This window comes from Pipra filicauda, unplaced genomic scaffold, assembly GCF_003945595.2.
Source record: "Pipra filicauda isolate LSUMZ 115617 unplaced genomic scaffold, ASM394559v2 scaffold3_size10097308_pilon, whole genome shotgun sequence".
In the NCBI taxonomy this organism is placed as follows: Eukaryota; Metazoa; Chordata; class Aves; order Passeriformes; family Pipridae; genus Pipra; species Pipra filicauda.
Window position 1 is genome coordinate 1,266,749 of NW_024104532.1, and position 20,103 is coordinate 1,286,851.

Here is a 20,103-nt window from a genome sequence, read left to right on the forward strand (position 1 = left end):
TCTGCAGTACCAGTGCTCACTTACTGAATTTTTCTGCCAAGAATTAAATAGTAAAAAGAGGAATGATGGCTACAAGATGTTCCAGTCAAAGGTGAGATAGAGTCATAGATATCACAGAATCATAGAATAGTTTGGGTTGGAAAGGACCTTTAAAGGTCATCTAGTCCCACCTCCAAAGAAGAAACACTATTCAGGGGAAAGAGAAGGGTCTACTCCCAGAGAGGATATTAATACATTTTTTTTCAGGTGTAGTCCTCTCCTGTAAAACAAAGACAGTTCCTAAGACTGTCCTGCTGCTTTTCTAGTTTGCAGACCCTGGTGCCTTTAAGGCCATTGCATCCATTCGAATCACAGTAGGAGAACTGCAGTGTAAACTGGTGTCCAAGCTTCCCTGCGGAGTCAAGACACACCCACAGGGAGCAAGCTCAGCCCCTCACTAGCATGGGCAACAGCAGCAATCTAAGGAATCAGAGGGGTCACTCTAATCCAGGAGGGGCAAGACAGTCCAGTTTTAGCATAGGCTGATGCTCAGGAAAGGAACACTGCCAGGGCCACCAAGGAGGTACATCTAGACCTGTATCTAGACCTCCATCAGTCCTGGGGTATCCACCAGTGTCTTTCAACAAGATAGTTCTATACAGGGCTTGTGTCAGTCACCATGAGGCAATGTTCCTCTGGAAGCTGTGAGAGGTCCAGTTTGGATTTCACAGTAGATCTGAAGAGCTGTATTAGAGCTTTAAAAAGAAATATGAGCAGAAGGACTGGAAACCTTTCCCTGAAGAAAAGCCAGATGCCAAAAGGAAGACCTTTTGGATGTGGTGCTGACTCAGAAGTGGATTGGCGCTCCGAGCAAAGGCACTGCCTTCTGGTTTTGGCCCCCAACATGCTCAGTCATCCGAGGCTCCATATGTATTCTATACGTACATGTATTCTGCAAACAGCATGTTTGTTAAGACGGTAGGTTAACCTTAACAATGGTCCTCCGAGGGGCAGAGTGGCTGAACACCCGATACCCAGCAAACACAGCAGCAGGGAGATGGGGGAACCCAGCCGGGTCCTGCCTCCTCAGGGACCCAAACCCGCTCTGCCAGCACCAGACCTCCGAGGGGCTGCAGCAGCTGCCCCCAGCCTTGTTCCCTCCGCGCCCCGGGTGGGGGTGGCTGGCGGCCTTCCCTGACCCCGACCCCGCCGGCGCCGCGCTGCCGCCAGCCCGGCCGGCCCCGGCGGAGCGACCACCGCAGGAGGTCCCCGCCGCGGGGGGAGAGCTGCGGGCCCCCCTTCCCAGCGAGGAGGGGGATGCAGCCCCCGGCCCCGCCGCGCATCCCCCGCGCTGCTGGGGGAGGAGCCGCCCGCGCCGCTCCAGCCCCTTCCCGCGGCGGGGGCCGGGGCTCCCCCCGCCGCCGCGCCGCGCGGAGGGGCCGGCGGAGAGCCGCGGAAGTGCACTTGCTGCAGCCATTTCCTGCTCTTTGTGCGGGCGGCGCGGAGCATCCCGCGGAGCATCCCGCGGAGCATCCCGCGGCGCGGAGCATCGCGCCCGCCGAGCGCAGGTGAGCGCGCGGGGGTGGGCGCGGGGCTGCGCGGGGGCTGCGCGGCTTCACCCCCTCCCTTCCTTTCTTCCTTCCTTCCTTCCTCCCCCCTCGCCGCCGAGCGCGGTGCCCCCGCCGCCCCGGGAGCGCGGAGCGGGGGCGGCGGGCGGGGGGCAGCGGCGGGGCAGGTGCCGCCGCCCCGGGAGCGGAGGGCGGGCGGGCGGCCCGGCCGGGCCGGGATGTGCGGGATGTATCCCACAATCCCTAGAGCTACCTGCGGCGCTCAGCCTGCCCGCAGCCGCGGCAAAGCGCCGGGGAAAAAATAGCGCAAATCCCCCTCTTCCCCCCCGCCCATGCCGGCCCCGCGCCCCCAGGACGTGGGAAGGGGCCGAGCCCCCGGGCCCGCGGGCGCTGCAGGCCCCGCCGTGGCAGCGGGAGCCCGAGCCGGGGTGGCGGCGATGCTTGGCGCGGGGAGAACGGGGCGCGGAGGGGATGGCGATGATGATGATGATGGAGGAGCGGCGGCGCGCAGCGCCGGGCTGGCGGCGGGGGGCGGCCCCGGCGGGGGCTCCGGCCAGCTCCCGGATCACCCGTGGCGTGGAAATATGGTGTTCCTGGGGGAGGAGGGGGATGGAGGCAGCGAGGGAGGCTGAGCCAGCGCTGGGAGCGATGGCTGGAGCGGCGCCCGCAGGTTCGGGCCGTGGCGCGGGTCGGAGCCCCGCAACGCCGGTCCCCGCGCGTGGGGCCGGGCAGCGCTCCTTTGTGCTCAACTTTACACCCGAGACCGCTGGAAATGCCTCGTGCCAACCGCATCCCACCGGGCGGGGGTTCAAGGGATGGATTCCGCAGGAAATTTCCGTGGTTTGGAAGGACCGGGAGGGAACGAGGAGGAGGAGAAGAGGCGCACACTAAAGCCTCCCTGCGTGCCCAGGGCTGTTTTGGATAAGGGGGCAGGGTGGTGGCTGTGTGTGCTGTCAGAGGACACTGCCAGCAGCAGAGCGTGGCCCCCTCTGCCATCTGCCGCTTTCCACGGGGGGTTCCTGCCTGGGGGCTTTGGATCACAAAGATTTCAAAGAATTAGGCTGAGTCGCTAAAGCCTCTGCACCCCTCCTGCCCCGAGATACCGAAACAAAAATCACCCTCATGTTTTGCATGACGACAGTTGTCTGGGGTTAGTCACAGAGATGGGTGACGAGCCCAGTATTCTGGTGTCACAGCCATATAATTCTATGGTAATTCTCTGCAAAGGATAATTCTTTTCTCCTTTGTACAGTTAATTGTTATTAATGAAGCCTGGGAAATATACAAAATCTTCCGTTTTCTGACCAGGGTCTCTTGAGCAAAGCAGAATATGCTGATTTCATTATAATAATTTTGTTAACAAACAATTATCATCCTTGCATGAAAAATAGGAAGATTGGTTTTGGAAGATGAATATCTGGTCAACTATTAACAATGCTGGCCTGTATGATTTGGTTTCCCAAGAAGTGCTTTAACTGTCAGCAGTGGGGTTGCCTGTAAACTTGCTCAAAATTTTTCAGCTCTATTGGAAATATAGCTTCACTTACCTTCCTCTTTCCTTGACCCTCTTTCTTCAGCACCAGAAAAAAATATTATTAAGTTATTCTAAAAGAAATAAATTCCAAAATAATTATGTTGCTGAAACACAAGGATGGCACAAATGCCTTGAACTCAGCCCTAATGGAATGGCATAAAATGTAGACTGGAGATATAGCTTCAGGAGTCATGCAGTTTGGCTTCCTTTTTTAATAGGAAGGGTGATTTCATGGTTATTAGCATCTGTGTCTGTGTAGGGCAGAGGCCCAGCTCTGCCAGTCTCATTCTTCTTTGGCTGTGCTTATTTGCTTCTATAAAGGACCTCCTGACTGTGGTGACAGTTGCAATTACAAGTAATTCTTAGAGCGTGAGAGAATGAGTTGATGACATGCATCCTAAAACACAGGGGGCTTCAATCCTGTGCATTTTAGACAAGGGTCAAACTAAAGTTTTGCACCATGAAGTTATTCTGGACTAAAAATATGTTGGTGGCCATAAGCATTTATCCTTCTGTTGCTGTGAGGCAGTGGGTACCAGAAACACTTTGCTCTTATGCACATAAGACTTCACTCTGCTTGGGCACTTGTTGGGACAGGACAGTTCATGCCCACTGATGCTATTTTTGGAGCAAGAGGGAGAAGCATTACCACAGGGGCAAAACTAAACTCTGTGACTTTCCCAGGTTACCCAGGGACTGGGCATCAGAGCTGAAGAAGAATCCCAGATCCTCAGGAGGTGACCAGAAGGTTTGTCCTCCTCCTCTGCATTGCCATCTCCCCAGCAAAAGTCATTTTGCTCCTCATCTCACCCCAGACTTGCAGGACATGGACTCTGTCTGGGCAATTCCCATTTTTCCTTGCCTCCTTTCTTGCTTTTGGTAGCTACTGCAGCTCCGGTGTGACTGCTGTAGGAGCAGGCAAGCTGAAAATCCGGAACAGCCCGTGCCACTTCCCCAGAGCTCTCAGCTGTGCAGCTTTGGAGCTGAGCACACATGCATGCAACATATTCATTATGGCCTTGCTTTTAAAAGTCTTTCTTTGTTTCCCTAAGCTGCTTGAACAATAAAGTCGCCTCTGTGCTTCTTGCTGCAAAGAGAATGATATTGCACCAATACTTCTGGGCAAGCATTTTAGTGGGGAAGGTAGGATATGCCCTGCAAGTTCAGATATCTGGGGTGTCCATCCTTACGCCTCAAAGCCTTACTATGTTGTCTGTGAAATCTGGCCCCCAAGCTGCTGCCACAACAGTCACTGTGTCAGGAACTCTCCATTTCAGGGTGGTGGGGCCGTGCCCTGTGCACAGGCCCTGCCTGACTGGCTCCCTGCAGTGTCTGGAAGCCCCAGTGCCTCTGGTATCATTTGGCTTTAGAAGGTGTATGAGATGGCCAGAGGGTTTGCAACTGAGATGTGGGAAAGCGACAGGAAGTTTCTGCAGCAGAGGAGGAGAAAGTGTGGGCAACACTGCACTCATTAGTACTGATGCTCATCAGCAGAAGGGTTAATCAGCCCAATGGCAGCATCCCTGCCCTGAGATTCACTGGGGTGGAGCTGGTTTCTGCCAGGCTCACCTTCAGTTTTACCAAAACATGTAGGACCAGAGGGACTTTGGCCTCTGACCAGCAGTGGGATATGGAGGTGGCTCTTGGCAGCCTGTATGGCTGCGTGTGAGTTCAGAGAGGCAGGATATGCTTCCTGCATGCAAGGGAAAGCCTCACCCCTCTGTGGATGTGTTATGACAGAAAAAAAGCCCTGTTTCTGGGCATGCTGCTGCGTTGCTCCCTGGATGGTGGGAGCCCAGCCCCACGGCCACGTGTCCAAACACTGACACCAAACCACTGCCTCCCAGTGCAGCTGCCCCTGCCCTGAAGCCCAGGTGGTGGATGGCAGTTAAAGCTTTTTGATGAGTGTCCCCAGGGATCCCTGACTTCCTTGGGCTGGAGCCGCTTGGCTGCTGACAGATCACCTGACAGCTGCCCCCTTGTCGCTGGACAGAGGGGAGGAAGCTGGATTTAATGGGACAGCCCCCACATGTTTGTGTAAGAACCTTTCTGCAGGAAGGCGAGGGAGAGCAGTGTGGGTCTGTGGTAGTGGGGCTTCACCTTCTGGCTCTCCCAGGCTGCCCCCGTGGTGGGGTGACACAGTGCAGTGCCCCTTGGACAGGAGAGAGCATCACTGATGCCTTCAGAGCCTTCCCCAGCCTTTGTGCAGTGCACAACCCCTCTAACTGCTGGATGCTTACACGTGGCAGGGGACCCCAACCAAGGACAGCCCCCCCCCCAGCCCTACAGCCACCCTAAGGAGCAGGCGAGGGGCCACGGCAGAGGCAGATGGCAGGTCACTCACAGCTGCTCCTCTGTGGATGATCTGGGGTGATGATCCAAGTCTGCTGGCTCTGGACCAGTAGCCCCTCTGTCACATGCTCCAGCTGTGAGGTTGCTGTCTGTGGCAATGTGCTACAGACGCAAGACCCAGGGGAAGTCCTGGGTGACCACACTGTTCCCTGTAGCCTCCGTTGGTTTCCCTGTTGGGCTTAAGAAAGTGTAGAGTGGAAATTAGAAGTCCCTGTAAAGACTCATGTATTAAACTCTCAAAATCTGTGTAGTTTTTCCATCTGCATCCGGATTCTTGCAGTGCTCAGCCATGGCAAAGCATGGGGTGGGCTGGTGGCTGATTGCACCGCTCGCTCACAACGCCTCGATGCTTCCTTTTCTATTCATGCATTTCCACATGCTGCCTCTCTTCCTCTGTTTGAGTGTGAGATCTTTAGGGCAGGGACTAACTTGGCCTCACAGGTCTGTGTGCTGCCTGGCACAGCAGGACCCTGATGCTGTATCTGGGACTCTGTTTCCTGGTATGGCCCAAACAGCAGTAGTAATTTTGTCCCTTGAGTTGCTGAGCTCTTTGGGTGTCACAGGGTTATTGAGGAGATGTCTTTGATTACAGTAAACTGCCTTGCACAAATGGTCTTAGAATTGAACTTAAAGAGAGAAATGGAGAATGAGCCCAAACAAACAGCCACAGCCCTCAAAGCTATAAAATGGAAAGTTTTGCCTTCTCAAGCCTGAAGTGTGTAATGCAGCATGAGTGAGTAGCAGGGGTGTTGTTCAGGGATCCCAGTGGTGCGTCCAGAGGTGCTGGAGGGTGGTGGTGGAGCAGGGTGGGTGGCTCTGTGGGGCTGGGCGAGCTGAGCCGCCGGCTGATGGGGAGCAGCACAGGGTGCCTGCAGGCAGGCAGGGAGGAAGCTACAGAAACGTAATGTCTGGTTTTGACAGTTGCTACAATTTGAAACAGGAAACCATTTTAGCAAAGAGGGGTGAAGAAGGAAACAGAAATTTGAGTGTGAAGGGAAAAAAGCTGCTTGAGATTTTGTTTTCTTCCAGGCAATTATTTAATGATGTTTCAGCTGCGAGTACAACCAAACCGGTTTCTCAGCTGCCTGCTGCCTTGGGGAGGCATTTGTGGAGGTGGAATGGGTTTTACCAGGCTCATACATATTCTTGCAGTCCATACATGCAGGCAGCAATGATGATGAGACACAGCAGCAGACTCATCCCTCTTGTCACCCAACATGAAACCACTCCAGTACTACACACAGAGTGCATCCCTCTTGGCAGTGGACCTTGCTGGGTCTGTGTGTGTCCATCTATGGATGTCCCAAAGCCATTGTCCTTCTGTGCTCCCAGTGCTGGAAATGAAGAGCAAACTTATACTCTTGGAAACAGTGACTCAACTGGTGGGGAAAAAAACCCTAAGGGATTTGTAGCAGATAACTGGCTGAGTATGGGCGCCCATAGAGCTGCTGTTGTGAGCAAAGGAGCTGGTGTGGCTGTACTCAAGAAGGGAGGTTATGCTGCTGTTGTATCTGGCTCTTGTGCAGTCACTGCTTGAGCCTTGTGTCCTGCTACTGTGTCTGCACTTCAGCAAGAGCTGCAAAAGCTTAGAGAAAAGCCAAAGAGATGATTAAAGGATTGGAAAACATGCTATGTAACAAGATAGGCAAAGAGCTTGGTCCGCTTGCCTGAGCCAAAGTGAAGGTTGCAGGGTGTTTTATTGAACTGTGTGAGTATCTTGATGGGAACTTTGATAACAGAGAGCTCTGCTGTCCTGCAGATGAGAGTGATGAGACTCAGAAGGCTCACATTTGAAACTAGACAGGCTCTGAATGAGGAAAGAAGCACTGAGGGGGTGATTTGCTAATTGAATGACATGTCAATATTTAAAGTATTCTCTCTCTGCAAATGTTTAAATGCAGTGGGGTGTTTTTCTAGGAGACACAGGCTCTGGGTCGGGCACAGCTATTGCAGAGGATTAGGCATTAACCAGGGAAGCCCTGTGGCTGTGATTACACAAGTGCTGAGCCTGGGTGACAGTGCACTTACAGCCAAGGTGAGTAGCAGAGGAGACGAGGGACATAGAGGTTTGTCCTGTGGTTCCCGGTGGGGCGCCTGCCTGGGGTGAGCGCCAGGGAGCTTTCAGAAATGTTTCCCTTTGATTTTATTTTGTGTGCAGCTGGCACTGTTGGCAGCTCCAGGGTGGGCCGGGAGTGACAGGGGATTCCGCGTCTGTGGTAAAAGCAGGGAAATTCTATTTTACAGCAACTTCTTTTTTGGCTGCTTGCAGTGCCACAGCCTGCCTGCACAGCACTCTTTCCCGTTCACCTTTGGGAGTGCAGTTGGTTGTTTACAGTTTCCAGCGCCGTTCATGTGTGTGAGAAGCAGAGCATGTGAGTGTCAGCATCTGTCATACTTTTCTAATCATGCTGCTTCAAGAGATATTCTTGATAGCACCACTTTGCATTTTGGAGGTTTCACTTGGGGCTGCTAAAGCTGCACTGCAACACCCAACTGTTTTCTGTCTCAGATAGTTTTGCATAGAGTTACGAGAGAAGTGCCTGGGTGGGCAGTTGTGTTCCTCTTATTCTGCATTCCTACTCTGCAGCTGAATTGTAGAAGGAGAGATGACATAGAGATGTAGGTTAAATACACAAAGAGAGGAAAATGAGATAAACTGGGATTTTATCCCCTGCAGTGCCAGCCAGTTGTGGGGCTGGTTTTGTCTTTCGGAACTTTCCCACTCGGTCTTCTGCCTGCTGGCTGGTTGTCTTGTCCAGCTATCACCCTCTCTTTTACTTTGGATTTAGTGTGGAAACTGAACATCCAGAACCATGACGACTCACGTCACACTAGAGGATGCCTTGTCCAACGTGGACTTGTTGGAGGAGCTGCCTCTGCCAGACCAGCAGCCATGCATCGAACCACCTCCCTCCTCCATCATGTACCAGGTACTTCAGCCCCCTGGGGCAGCGGGGAGGGAGGGTTGTTCCCGTAGCTCATGCAAAGCACGGGGCACATGGTGCTGTGAGAACTAGCCGAAAACATCCTGGGTTCAGCATGTGTAAGGAAGTGTTCAGAACAGATCTAGCCACAAATCTGTTCCCAAGGACTTTAAAAGGAAAACACCAGAGATTGGTGAAAGGGATTTTTAAGGCTGAGCAAAAATGAGGACCAGAGTGCATGAATGGGTAGGAAGCAGGAGATAAGATTTGTGATAACAGCAAAAAGTTCTCGGCAATGTTTTTTTGTGCACATATTTCTGTGCTTCCTTTTTATGACAGTGCTTGCATCTAAGCAGGGCGAGATCAAAGTTCTGCCTGACTTTTTGCTACTAGCACAGCTGGAGCTGCTGGTCGGGGGAGCTGCTGGCATGCAAGGGAGGGCAGCTGCTAGAATCATTTCTCTGCCCTGAACAACCTCAGATTTAGCTGCAGCTGCACTGACCAAGCAAAGCTTGGCGTGAGCCCAGGGCACAGCTCGACCTCCTGCTTTTGGTTACACAGTGGGATGCCTTGGCTGCTTGGCCAGCCACCACACCCTGCCCTATAGCACACACCCAGGGTTAAATATAATAGGGGGTTACTTTCTCCATCCTGCCACTCCTGAATTCATGGCTTACCCGTGGCAGTGTATAAATACACTCGTACCGTGATTGCTATGCCTTGTCGGCAGGGGTCTGGAATTACAGTATCTCTTTCAGCAGCTCAGACCCTGTGCTCATTCCAGAGCTTTAGTATCTTTATAGGTTATCAGACCCAAAGGCTGTTCTGGGCTGCTCAAATTTCAGCTCTCCCTGGAAAATCTTGATACCATTTTTTGCTTATTTCTTCTTTCAATAAATGTTTAGCCTTTGCCAGCATGTGTCCCATGGGGGGCTCAGGGTCCAGCCTTATGTCACAGCCTCCTTTCAGGACCACGAGTGTGTGCACACAGCTTGGCCTAAAAACCTGCTCTAAACTGGGTATGGAGATGTTGGCCAAGCCTGTTTCCTCATCATACTCCATTTGTATATAGCCCTCTCCCCTGCTAGCCAGAAATGCCTATGCAGACTCAGCTTTTTTGTCACGTTAGTCACACATGAAGTCCTGGAGGCATTAAGAAGAGTAGCCCTATGGCCATAGGTCTGTGCTCCTGGCTTTCCTACTCAGGAAATCAGTTATTGAAGTGAGCGTGGTCACTGCAGTGCTAATGCCATTGCAAGGAGCTCTCTGGGTGCTTGGGACTTCTGTCTGCCCTGCCCTGCAGCAGATACCATCAGCCAGCCTGGGTGGAGGAAATTACCCGAGCGCAGAGCGTGTGAACGGGCACTCGGTGCAGAGAGGCTGAGGAGCTGCTTTTCCATCCCCCACCTTCCAGTGCACTTTCTTGCTCTCCAACCCAAAGCAATATTGCAGCTTCCAAAGCAACTATTCATCCCAAAAAGGTTTGTGCTTGCAAGAGCAACAGTAGCACTGATAATAGCACCTGCATGAGTGCTGACTTTTATATTGTTTTCCAGACAACTCCTTCCCTGCCTTTTCGGTGTATTTATCCTTTGCAGTTTCAGCTGACAGGATGTGGTCTTTCCCTAGCAGCCAGGGCACAAACAGATATTAATGAGGCTGCATCTGTCTTTGAGTTACTAGGCTAAAATCCTTAGAATAATTGCTGTAGGTTTGGTCCATGGTGTGGCTGCAATAAAGTTTGGCTTGATTTTACAAGGGTTTGTCAGTCTTAACTGCCATATTTCCACACATATAACCTGCAGGATTTCCTCTAATGAACATGTGTGGTTCAGAAGTATCTCAGGGTGTATATATGAACCTATTTCAGACGTAGAGGTGCAGCACCTAAATTGTTCATAGGCTATTCCCATTCCCCAAGACCCCTAATGATTGTGCTTTTTGCCAACACATTTCACGTTAGACTGTATCAGGTGAGCAAACAACTAACTGTATTTTAATCCCCATCTTGACCACAGGCTAATTTTGACACAAACTTTGAAGACAGAAATGCCTTTGTGACCGGCATTGCCAGGTACATCGAGCAGGCGACGGTGCACTCCAGCATGGTGAGTCCCTCGGGCACTGCCCCAGTGGTGCTGAGCCTGCAGTGCCTGCCCTGCCCCACCAACACCTCTCTGTGTTTCAGAATGAGATGCTGGAAGAAGGCCACGAGTACGCTGTGATGCTCTACACGTGGAGGAGCTGCTCACGAGCCATCCCTCAGGTACTCAAACCCTTCCCAGACAGGAATGTTCCCAGAGCATCTAGTTGGTTTTGTCTTGAGCATGGCTTAGTTTGGAGTGGAGACAGAAGACCAAAAAAAGCAAAGAAAACTAAAGGAGATAAGTTAAAAAGAAAGACCACTGACTCTCCAAATTGTCTCCTCCCCACCAAAGTCTCAGCCACTGGGTTGAGTGGTCTGAACCACTCAGCCACTACTCATCAGCTGGTAGCTGTTTCAGAAGCAGGTCTGTACTACTGCCCTAGTAAAGGGCATCTGCTCTGCACCCTCGTGCATATGAGAGCTCCATCCCTCACAGCTCCTAACAGTGCTTCTCACCTCAAACACACTCCCCACCAGCTGACTGCCTTACATACATTTCCTGGTTTCATGAGCCCCTCCCTGCCCCATGAAGTGGTTGCACCTGAAGTCCCACAGGACCAGCTTGTTTGTCTTACAGCTCCTAACAGAACTCAGCACAGCTCTGGTCCAGCACAGTGCATGGGATAGTGCTGTGTTTTGTCACTTGGGTCTTTATCCATGTATCTCTCCGGAGAACAGGTAGGCTTTGCTTTAATTCAAAGCAATTTTCTTATCAGTGTACCACCTGAATATTCTTCTCTCTCACGTTGTGAGGAGATCGAGTTTGCTTCAGGCAAAGGCAGTTTTTGGAAGTTGAGAGTAAAATCATCTGGTTTATATGACACTTTCTTCATACCTTTGTATGGTGTCATGCAATTATAATGGTATCAAGAACTACAGCTTCAATTAAGAATTTTCCCAGTGCCAAGTGAGACTCGTGTTGTGTGAAGAAGGGAGCCCAGGCAGGCTGGGATGAGAAGAGCAGGTCCTTTCAATATGTGGCAGTCTCAGGCTCTCCCAGACTGGTATAGAGCAGATTGGGCAGCTGGGGCAAGTTTCAGTATCCCAGTCTGCTGCACAGATTCTGGGGTGCTCTCTCTGCTCCCACAGCAACCCCTTAAAATTGTTGAAGTTGTGTGAGGATGAATGAAGGAGCACTTCAGTATGCCAGAAACATTTCCCCAAAGGCTCTTTTTTTTTTTTTCTGCTGATACTTATGAGGATCCTGATCTCCCCATGTTTTTAATCATTGTCCTCCTCTACTGCTCATTATTCTTCAATTATTCTGTAGTCCTTCACTCTCCAACCTGGATTTTGATGGCTTCATCCTGCAAACACCTACAGACATGAGTAAGGTTGCCCACATGGCTCACTGATTGTGATTCAACTCAGTCTCCTGCAATGTGAACATGTGCTGGACTGACACGTGCTGGGATGGGTGCTCTGCCCTTCCACTAACCCTACAGATAAAAGGCCTTGTGGCTCTTCCATGGAGCCAGGGAAAAACATTTCCATGTGGTAATGTTTGTGATTCCCCAGGAAAGGTCAAACCTCAATTCCCCTTGTGTTGTACTCTGCTGATGGTCTCATGAGACCCAGCAATGGGGAGATTTCTGCTGCTGACTGGGTACTTGCTTATCTCCCATTTGTTTTGTTGTGCTGTGCTGCTATTGCCTCTCATGGCTGTGCCAATGGAAGGCAGGCTGTGGTTCAGCTGATGGCAACACAGTGCTACAGATCATCTGTTTTGATGTCCTCCCTACAACGTTTGTGCCTCTCTGAGCAGCTTGTAGGGTCCCTGCTCTCTGCCTTGTCCTCCCCCTCAGGACCTCAGGCAGTTCCACATGTGACAGAGGGACAGACAACTCCACAGCAGAGGGTTCATTTACAGATTCACCAGATTTATCTTGGAATGACCCCTGCACTTTGCCATGGGGCACATGGCCAGGAGGGTTCTGTGCTCAGCCCCCCAGCCTGGCTACTCTCCCTGTGCTACATAAGAGCAGTGGTTTTACATGTGAAGGACAGAGCCTACACCTAAAGGTGCACCACGCCTCCCTCCCATGAGCTGCTTCCTCATGGCCATGGTGTGATTCTTGGGACTGTCCTGTGCAGGGCCAGGAGTTGGACTTTGATGATCTTTGTGGGTCCCTTGCAACTCAGCATGTTCTGTGATTTTGTGGTTCTGTGATACTGCCCAGCTGCAGTGCGGAACAGGGCAGGGACATTGGATTGCCCGCTACAGAGAGGGCAAGGCTACTTTGGCATCTTCCCCCATGTAAAGCTGGCTGAAGTGTCCCCCCGTGCCCTGTGCATCGGCTGCTGAAAGTGCACCAGAGCTGTCAGCCCCATCACAGCTTTGTGTGAGCAACAGCTGCAAACAGATCCAGAGGAGGACAGCAGGATGCATTCCCCTGCACAGCTGGGGGTTTCCCTAAAAGTTTGGTAATGACTCCAAGTAACTGTTGGAAGTGAGATGGATGACAACTGAGTAAGTCCTTAAATTTAGCTTCCCAGGATTCCAATGATGGTGACTTAATTCATTGCTGTGAGCCACAGACAAGCCCAGTGATTTTTAACGGGTCAGCAACAGAACCAGAATAATCCCAGTGAGGCCATAGCAGAGCTGTAGCCTGGTGCCCTGTGTGCCCAGGGGACTTTGCAACACAAAGTCTCAGATAACTTTATGATACAACATTCCCACACTGTGCAGCAAGTCCAGACTCCATACTGCCTGTGTTCTATCCCAGACAAATGCATTAGGAGACATATTTTCCTCAGAATGCCTTTTTAGAATGCATGATGAGAATTTAGTGTCTGAAATAGCCCCTTCTACTTTCATGTATTGCCACAAGAACCAGCACCCTTTTGGGTCCCTCCATTGTCCTCAGGTGGGACTCAGTGTGAAACAAGGAGAAGATGGTGGCTTCTGTGGTCCATGGCAGGGTTAGAAGCTGATGCTGACATGGATGATTTTCTTTGCAATGCAGGTGAAATGTAATGAACAGCCAAACCGAGTGGAGATTTATGAGAAGACGGTGGAAGTCCTGGAGCCAGAAGTCACCAAGCTTATGAAGTTCATGTATTTTCAGGTAAGTGGTCAAGGAGAGAGGCAGAAATAATCTCTTATTTTGGTGTTAACATCCTAAGCAGGGCTGTGCTATCCTTGCCTGCCAGGACAGCTTGGAAAACCCCCCAAGCCCCTGATAGGTCTCTTCCTTGCAGCCATGTGAGCAGATACCTGAGACCTGTCTGAAGGAAAATCTGTGTGTCCCTTGATCAGCCCCAAAATCCTCTGTACAAGTCAGGAAAGAGCACACCTCAGCACTTCAAGTTCATGGAGGCCCAGAGCCCCCACTGTGTGGAGCTGATGGGTGGCACAGGCTGCTGTTTCTCTGGGTTGTTGGCCGATGTGAAGAGCTGATTCTTTCCCAGCACCAGCACATATTGCTCTTCTGCTTGTCTCTCTGAAGCAAAGCCAGGAAGAGCTGAGGGCTGGTGGTGCAGGTGGTGCCTGGGGTGGGATACAGCCTTGCGGCTGGACACCTTCCTGCTCTGCCAGGAGGAACAAGGATGTGTTCACAGCTCCTGAGCTCAGGGGCAGCTGGCAAAGAGCACCACAGCTTAAATTTAGCAGTTGCTACACCTGAGGCATTTGACAAAATAATACACTTAGACACCAATAGAGCAGTGACGATGTGGCAATCACAGAGCTGCTGTGGGCTCCAGGGGCCTCTCCCCATCACCACCTGCATTGTAACGGGCCACAGCTGAGTTTCATCATCATTTTTAGGTTTTATGTCCTGTGAGGTCTTTATGTCCCACATAAAAACTGAAGCCTGGTTTTGCAGAACACGCCACACTCACGAGCACTGAGGATGTTTGTCGGCAGTGGTGTGTAACGCTGCTCTGTTTCATGGGGACAGTGGAGAGGGACCCTGACCTCCATCCTCAGCCAGAAAATGCTTTTTTTAAAGGAAGAAGCTGGTGGTGGGTGGAGTGGGGTCCCAATGGTGGTATGATGACCCTGCATGAGCACTGCAGGGATGACCCTGTCCCCCTGCCCCCCAGCGCAAGGCGATCGAGCGGTTCTGCAGTGAGGTGAAGCGCCTGTGCCACGCTGAGCGGAGGAAGGACTTCGTCTCCGAGGCCTATCTCCTCACTCTGGGCAAGTTCATTAACATGTTCGCTGTCCTGGATGAGCTGAAGAACATGAAGTGCAGCGTCAAAAATGACCATTCTGCCTACAAAAGGTGAGAGGGGCCAAAGCAGCGGGAATGGGGATGGGACTGCACCTGGTCTGCACGGGGAGTGCCTGGGCAGACAGGTGAACTTGAGGAGGCTGGAGCTTGGGTTTCTGTGCTCTCCCAGGCTCTCTTTGCTAGTTTAGGTGAATCTCTGCCCTCTTGTGTTTTGATTCCCTCTTGGTAAATAGAACTGTGCTGCAGTGGGGTTTGAGGCTGCAGCTCAGACAGGGGAGGTGGGTGGTGACAGTCTCACGCTGGCTGAGTGATCCTTGCTGATGTTGGATTTTTCTCCTTCCAGAGCTGCCCAGTTTCTGCGGAAGATGGCAGACCCCCAGTCCATCCAGGAGTCCCAGAACCTCTCCATGTTCCTGGCAAACCACAACCGCATCACACAGGCAGGTCCCTTTTCTCTGAACTGCTGAACCTTTCTGTGAGTAGAGAAAAGGAATGATCTCGTCGAGGCTGACAGCACTTCAGACCAGACTGTCACAGTAGCTGTTGAGTCATTGCCACTGACTTTAATGGTATTTTGGTCAGGCTGTGTAATTCTAGCAATATCTTCTTCTCATGCATCATCTTGGGTGGCTTTGGTGGTCTCTATGTCCAGACAAAGATGAAGGTCTGAAAGATGTAAGAAGAGGGGGAGGAGGAGGTTCTGCCAGAACTCCAAGAAATCCATCCCTTGTGGCTACATGGGGACTTCAGCTCAGACCCCATGGCCTCCACACTTCACAGGCCCTATAGTTTCTGCTAATTAGGTACAATATTGTACAGAAACAGGAGAGTCAGAAAGTTGCTTCTGAGTCACCTTCCTTTGCATCTCACTGTGTGATGTTTGGCTGTTGTGATCAGTCTGAAGGGGAGAGCTGTCCTGCAGAGGAAGGTTATTTCTTCTGGGTGGTACTATGAGGTCAGTCTTCTGCCAGTAACTTAAGAAAAGCATATAGAAGAGGTTTATCATTCTACTTTTAATCCTTCAAATATGTTTCCTCCCTGGTTGCTGCTTTTCTTCAGCCCATGCCACTAATGTGGCTTCTGTTGATGTTTCAGTGTCTGCACCAACAACTAGAGGTTATCCCTGGCTATGAGGAATTGCTGGCTGATATTGTCAACATCTGTGTGGATTATTATGAAAACAAGATGTATCTTACTCCAAGTGAGAAGCACATGCTCTTGAAGGTAAGGTTTAGCCACGCTTGTGGGGCTGGGTGCTTTCATGGTTTTACTGTTGTTTTAGTAAAGTGAAATTCAGGATAATGTTTCTTTTCAATTTCTTAATTTTTTGCTCCTTTGAGTTTACATGCATCCCTCCTCTGCAGAGCCAGTGTCCTCTGGTCACACAAGTTGCTCCGTGGGCAGCAGCAGAACTGCTTTGCTTCCTCCTCTTTCTGTTTCCTTTCTGATCCCTGTTACTTTGTCTTTTCTGTGATACCTCAGTCCTCCCATTTCACCTCTTTTTTGTAGCTGAACAGACTGGTTGGGGCCATGGGTCAGAGATGTTCCACCCCCGTGCTCCAAAGTGACGTCTCTGCTGGGCAGTGCCATGAGCTGCTTCTGTTACTCCTGTAACTTGAACCTTCTCCCACCATTTCTCTGCTGTCCTTTCTGGTCTTCTCCCATATTCCCGTATAAAAATTCCTTTCTCTTTCCTTTTCCTCTGCTCTTCCCCATCTCCATCTCTCGTTTTCCCACAATCCTTCCCAAGGTTTTTCTGTTGTACATGGATGTGCAGGATCATGGGCCTGACCTGGGTAGCTGTAAAGGACATTCTAACATTACCACCAACTTTGTAACCCAGAATTTTCTTCTTGGTGCCCATTCCCTGCAGAAGGCAGGTCCTTCCAGGTTTGTTTTCCTGACTGTAAAGAGCCCTCAAGATGAAGATGCCAAAGTATGTGCTTGTTTGGTGTATTTGTCCTTGCTGTCAGTCAGTTTTTGGCAATGATTGCAGTCACTATTACCATAAAAACTTCATTACCATGGTGTGAGTCAACTCAGGTTCTTTGAAGGATAATGTGGGTAGTTTGACTATCTGTAATGATTTTTACTGAATTAATGGGGGGAAAAAATCAATCCAGGAGAATATTTTAAATGTTTATATTTTTCTCTGGGTGTAAATGTTTGGCTTTGGGTGGAGAAGATTTCTGGGCTGTTGTTATGTGGGAGAGAGAAGGAACAAATTGCCAAAGGAAGCACCATGTTTTTGCACAGAAAACAGAAGCAATCTATTTTTTGTCCTCAGCCTACCATGTACATCCTTGAAGATATGTGCATGTTTTAGACAGTCTCCTCAGGAGTGTCAGGTGGCACAGGAGCCTGAAATGGTCTTTCCTCATGCCAAGTGGTGGAGAACTGTCTTTGACTTGTGCTGCTGACTTCATGCTAATGAAACCTTGCCTTTCCATCTTCTCCAGGTGATGGGGTTTGGCCTGTATCTCATGGATGGGAATGTCAGCAACATTTACAAGTTGGATGCCAAGAAGAGAATCAACCTTAGCAAAATAGACAAATTCTTCAAGGTCAGTGACCTGTCTGGGTGAGGCTGGAGGTTATTGCAGACAATGGATTAGCGACCTGTACCACTGCACATGCTGCCAGCAAAAAACAAACCACAGGAATCATTTACAGGTCCAAAAACCCCCAAAGGGTTAAGGAATTACCTGGGCCAAAGTCTGAGGAATGGAATTGCTGTGACCAGCCATGGACACAGAGTTGCAGCATGGGCCATGCCAGCCCTCAGTGCCAGCAAGGCCGTGGATGGGTGAGCAGTGCCTGGAGCTGGCTCTGCTCCCCTGGTGCTGGAGCTGAGGAGCTGCTGCTGCAGCTCTGCCTGCTTCCTGCCAAGGGACTGAGGAGGGGGAGGGTGTGTGGGCTGTTTGGTGGGTGAGGGAAGGATGTGCCAGACCGACATCACTTCTATCTCTCTGCAACATTTCTGAGGCAGGTTTGCAGTCTCTGTGATTTCAGGCCACCGGCAAACCTGGCTGGTTTGCTGAGGTCTGTGCAGGTGATGGTTGTGCTTCTCTTTCCCTCCGCACGCTGCTGAGCTGAGGGACAGAGAACGCAGCTGATGAACCAACATGTGATCTGGCAGTTTTTTTTCATGTATAAAAAGTTCTCACTGTAGAACAGGAAAAGCTTTTTGGGGAGCCTGTGTCAGCTGGGACTTGGAGGTGCTCAGTTTCATCCTCAAAAGGGTCACCCAGTGGTTTGATGAACCATTTTTTTCTTATCTGAGATGTGGGTTTTGGGGAAGGGCCCATGAAAACCGGATGCTCCCAGTGGCAGGGTGGGAAGCAGTCACTCAACCTGCCTCTGCCAAAGCACATGTGAGACTGAGTCCACTCATGGGCTGGTCTGCAGCTGGAGGCCAGGCTGCATTGCCCTGGGGCCACTCAGCACAAGAAAGGTTTGGGATAACCCTGTGGCTACCTGCCAAAATCTGGTGTGTGTAAGCCCCTGGCCACCCATGACAGAGATTGGGGCTGAGAGCCTGCACAGCACCCCAGGGAAAGTGATGCCTCCTTTCCAGTGCTTCTGCACACAGGGTGGATCCAGGAGGCATTTTGGGTTTGGGGCAGGTGAGCTCTAGGAGGCACAGTGGCATCTGGCAAGGGAAGAATGTGTTGGCAGCAAAGAATAACAGTACAGCAGGAGAACAGCAGAATAATTTCCCAGACAGAGCAATTAGTTTTCTTTGAGCAGTCCTTCCAGAGTCCTTTTGCCTTCACTGTATTAATCTTTCTCCTGAGATGGAAAGATTATTTTCTCTTACCAGCATTTGCTCCACATCAGGGAAAATGAGAAGATGATAATTTGGGGAGGGCACAGAGTGCTCCTTCCCCATCAGTCTTTCAGCATGGTGGATTCTCCCTCTTGCTTTACCCAAAGATCAGATGAGGAATCTGGAAGAAGGGGTTGGTTATGGTGTTGGATAGAGGATGCTTCCCTGCTTATTGCCCGCAGGTTCAGTTTATAGATGGTGTGCTGGGTCTGTGCAGGGGAGGGAACAGGTGAGCCCAGGTACCTGGTTTCATGAAAGGTTTGTGTGCCAGCTGCTGCATCCTTGCCCTGAGCAAGTGGGGACCTATTGACCCCAATTTGCACCATCTCCTGGAGACAGCCCTGAGAGCAAGGGGCCACAAACACCATAACCTCATGGATGGGGCAGTAATGAGGTGGTCAAATACCCTCCAGTCACTGGGCAGACTGCTGAGGACTGCAGCTCTGCAGAGGGGATTTATCATGCCTTTCCTCAGAGTCTTCAGGGTTTTCCCTAGGTCAGCTTTGCTAATTCAACTAAATCTCAGTTTAAATCAAGCCTTCAGTGTAATCTGTAGAGTTTGGTCATCTTGGTGCATTCAAACAGATTTGCTCTTCGTTGCAAAATGCTGTGGGCCATCAGAGAACCAGGTAAAATATTTTCCATTGCATGGAATAACTTTCTCCTTTACAGCTTTTTTTTCCATTTGCACTTCTCCAGCATCTGCTGTGGTCTCACCTAATCAGTTAAGTGCCACTCCAGACTATCAGATCTCAATAAGGAAAGACCAACTACTCCTCTTACTACATCTGCTTATTGCCTTCTGATTAAATTTCTAGTGGATTGACCAGGAATTTGAGTAGTGAAAATGAACTACCCCTTCATTTAAACCTTTTATGGAAGTGCTACTGGGAATTCCTGATGGCAGCATTACACACCCTCCACACAACTCACCCTGAGAAGAGAACCGTGTGATAATAGGACAGGGAATTTGCCATCATCTTTCCTGAATTTTGGGGCAAGGCTTTTCTAGCTGGGTGAAGTCGAAGCTTCATATTTTATTGATGAAATGTTGGTAGCTCTTGTTTGAATTTTGTTTGCAGCTGAAAGCTTAGTGAAGCAGGGACCTGTTTGAGCTTGAGGTACGTTCAGTGCGCTTTGAATTTATTTCCCATCCAAATCCTCCTGAGATGTAAAGGGCAAGTAAAGCCATGTTATACTGCCTGTGTCTTTCTCTTTATGGAGAAGTTTCAAGACACATCACAAGCATCCACAGTGCTAAAGTACACTCTGAGTGCCTGGGCAAAGTTGCCACATCCATGGGTGTCCAAAATACCAATGTGCTGGCTTTTCATCCCTCTTTTCTCTTGGAGGATTATGCTGGGAGACAATAAGCTCTGCTCAGGAATGTGCTTCTCTCTTTTTGTTGTAAGAAGAGCCTATTCTCTGTCTGGTTACAGCACTGAACTGTTCTGGCCATTACCAGCCTGGTATCAGCGAGCCCAGGGCTCCAGAGCACTCACAGGGGATGATCTTCCTCACAGAGAAAGCCTTGTGATCGTTTTCAGTCTCTTACTAGGTGGGAAATGACCCTGGGCCCAGGTTTGCACC

The 20,103-nt window shown here is 50.6% G+C and overlaps 1 protein-coding gene across 4 annotated transcripts in view; it reads left to right on the forward strand.

Annotated features, from left to right (window-relative positions):
• The first annotated feature begins 1,375 nt into the window (after window positions 1-1,375).
• Window positions 1,376-20,103, forward strand: part of CYFIP2 (cytoplasmic FMR1 interacting protein 2) — a 50,255-nt gene continuing 31,527 nt past the window's right edge. The window contains exons 1-10 of one of the 4 annotated variants that reach the window (XM_027718560.2): window positions 1,376-1,547; window positions 3,766-3,829; window positions 8,223-8,363; window positions 10,376-10,465; window positions 10,546-10,623; window positions 13,473-13,574; window positions 14,554-14,735; window positions 15,028-15,124; window positions 15,780-15,908; window positions 17,144-17,248. In XM_027718560.2, the coding sequence (XP_027574361.1) occupies window positions 8,247-8,363; window positions 10,376-10,465; window positions 10,546-10,623; window positions 13,473-13,574; window positions 14,554-14,735; window positions 15,028-15,124; window positions 15,780-15,908; window positions 17,144-17,248 (900 nt within the window). In that variant the 5' untranslated portion in view covers window positions 1,376-1,547; window positions 3,766-3,829; window positions 8,223-8,246. The remainder of the gene's footprint in view (window positions 1,548-3,765; window positions 3,830-8,222; window positions 8,364-10,375; window positions 10,466-10,545; window positions 10,624-13,472; window positions 13,575-14,553; window positions 14,736-15,027; window positions 15,125-15,779; window positions 15,909-17,143; window positions 17,249-20,103) is intronic. The other 3 variants (XM_027718559.2, XM_027718556.2, XM_027718557.2) reach the window with 3 other exon arrangements.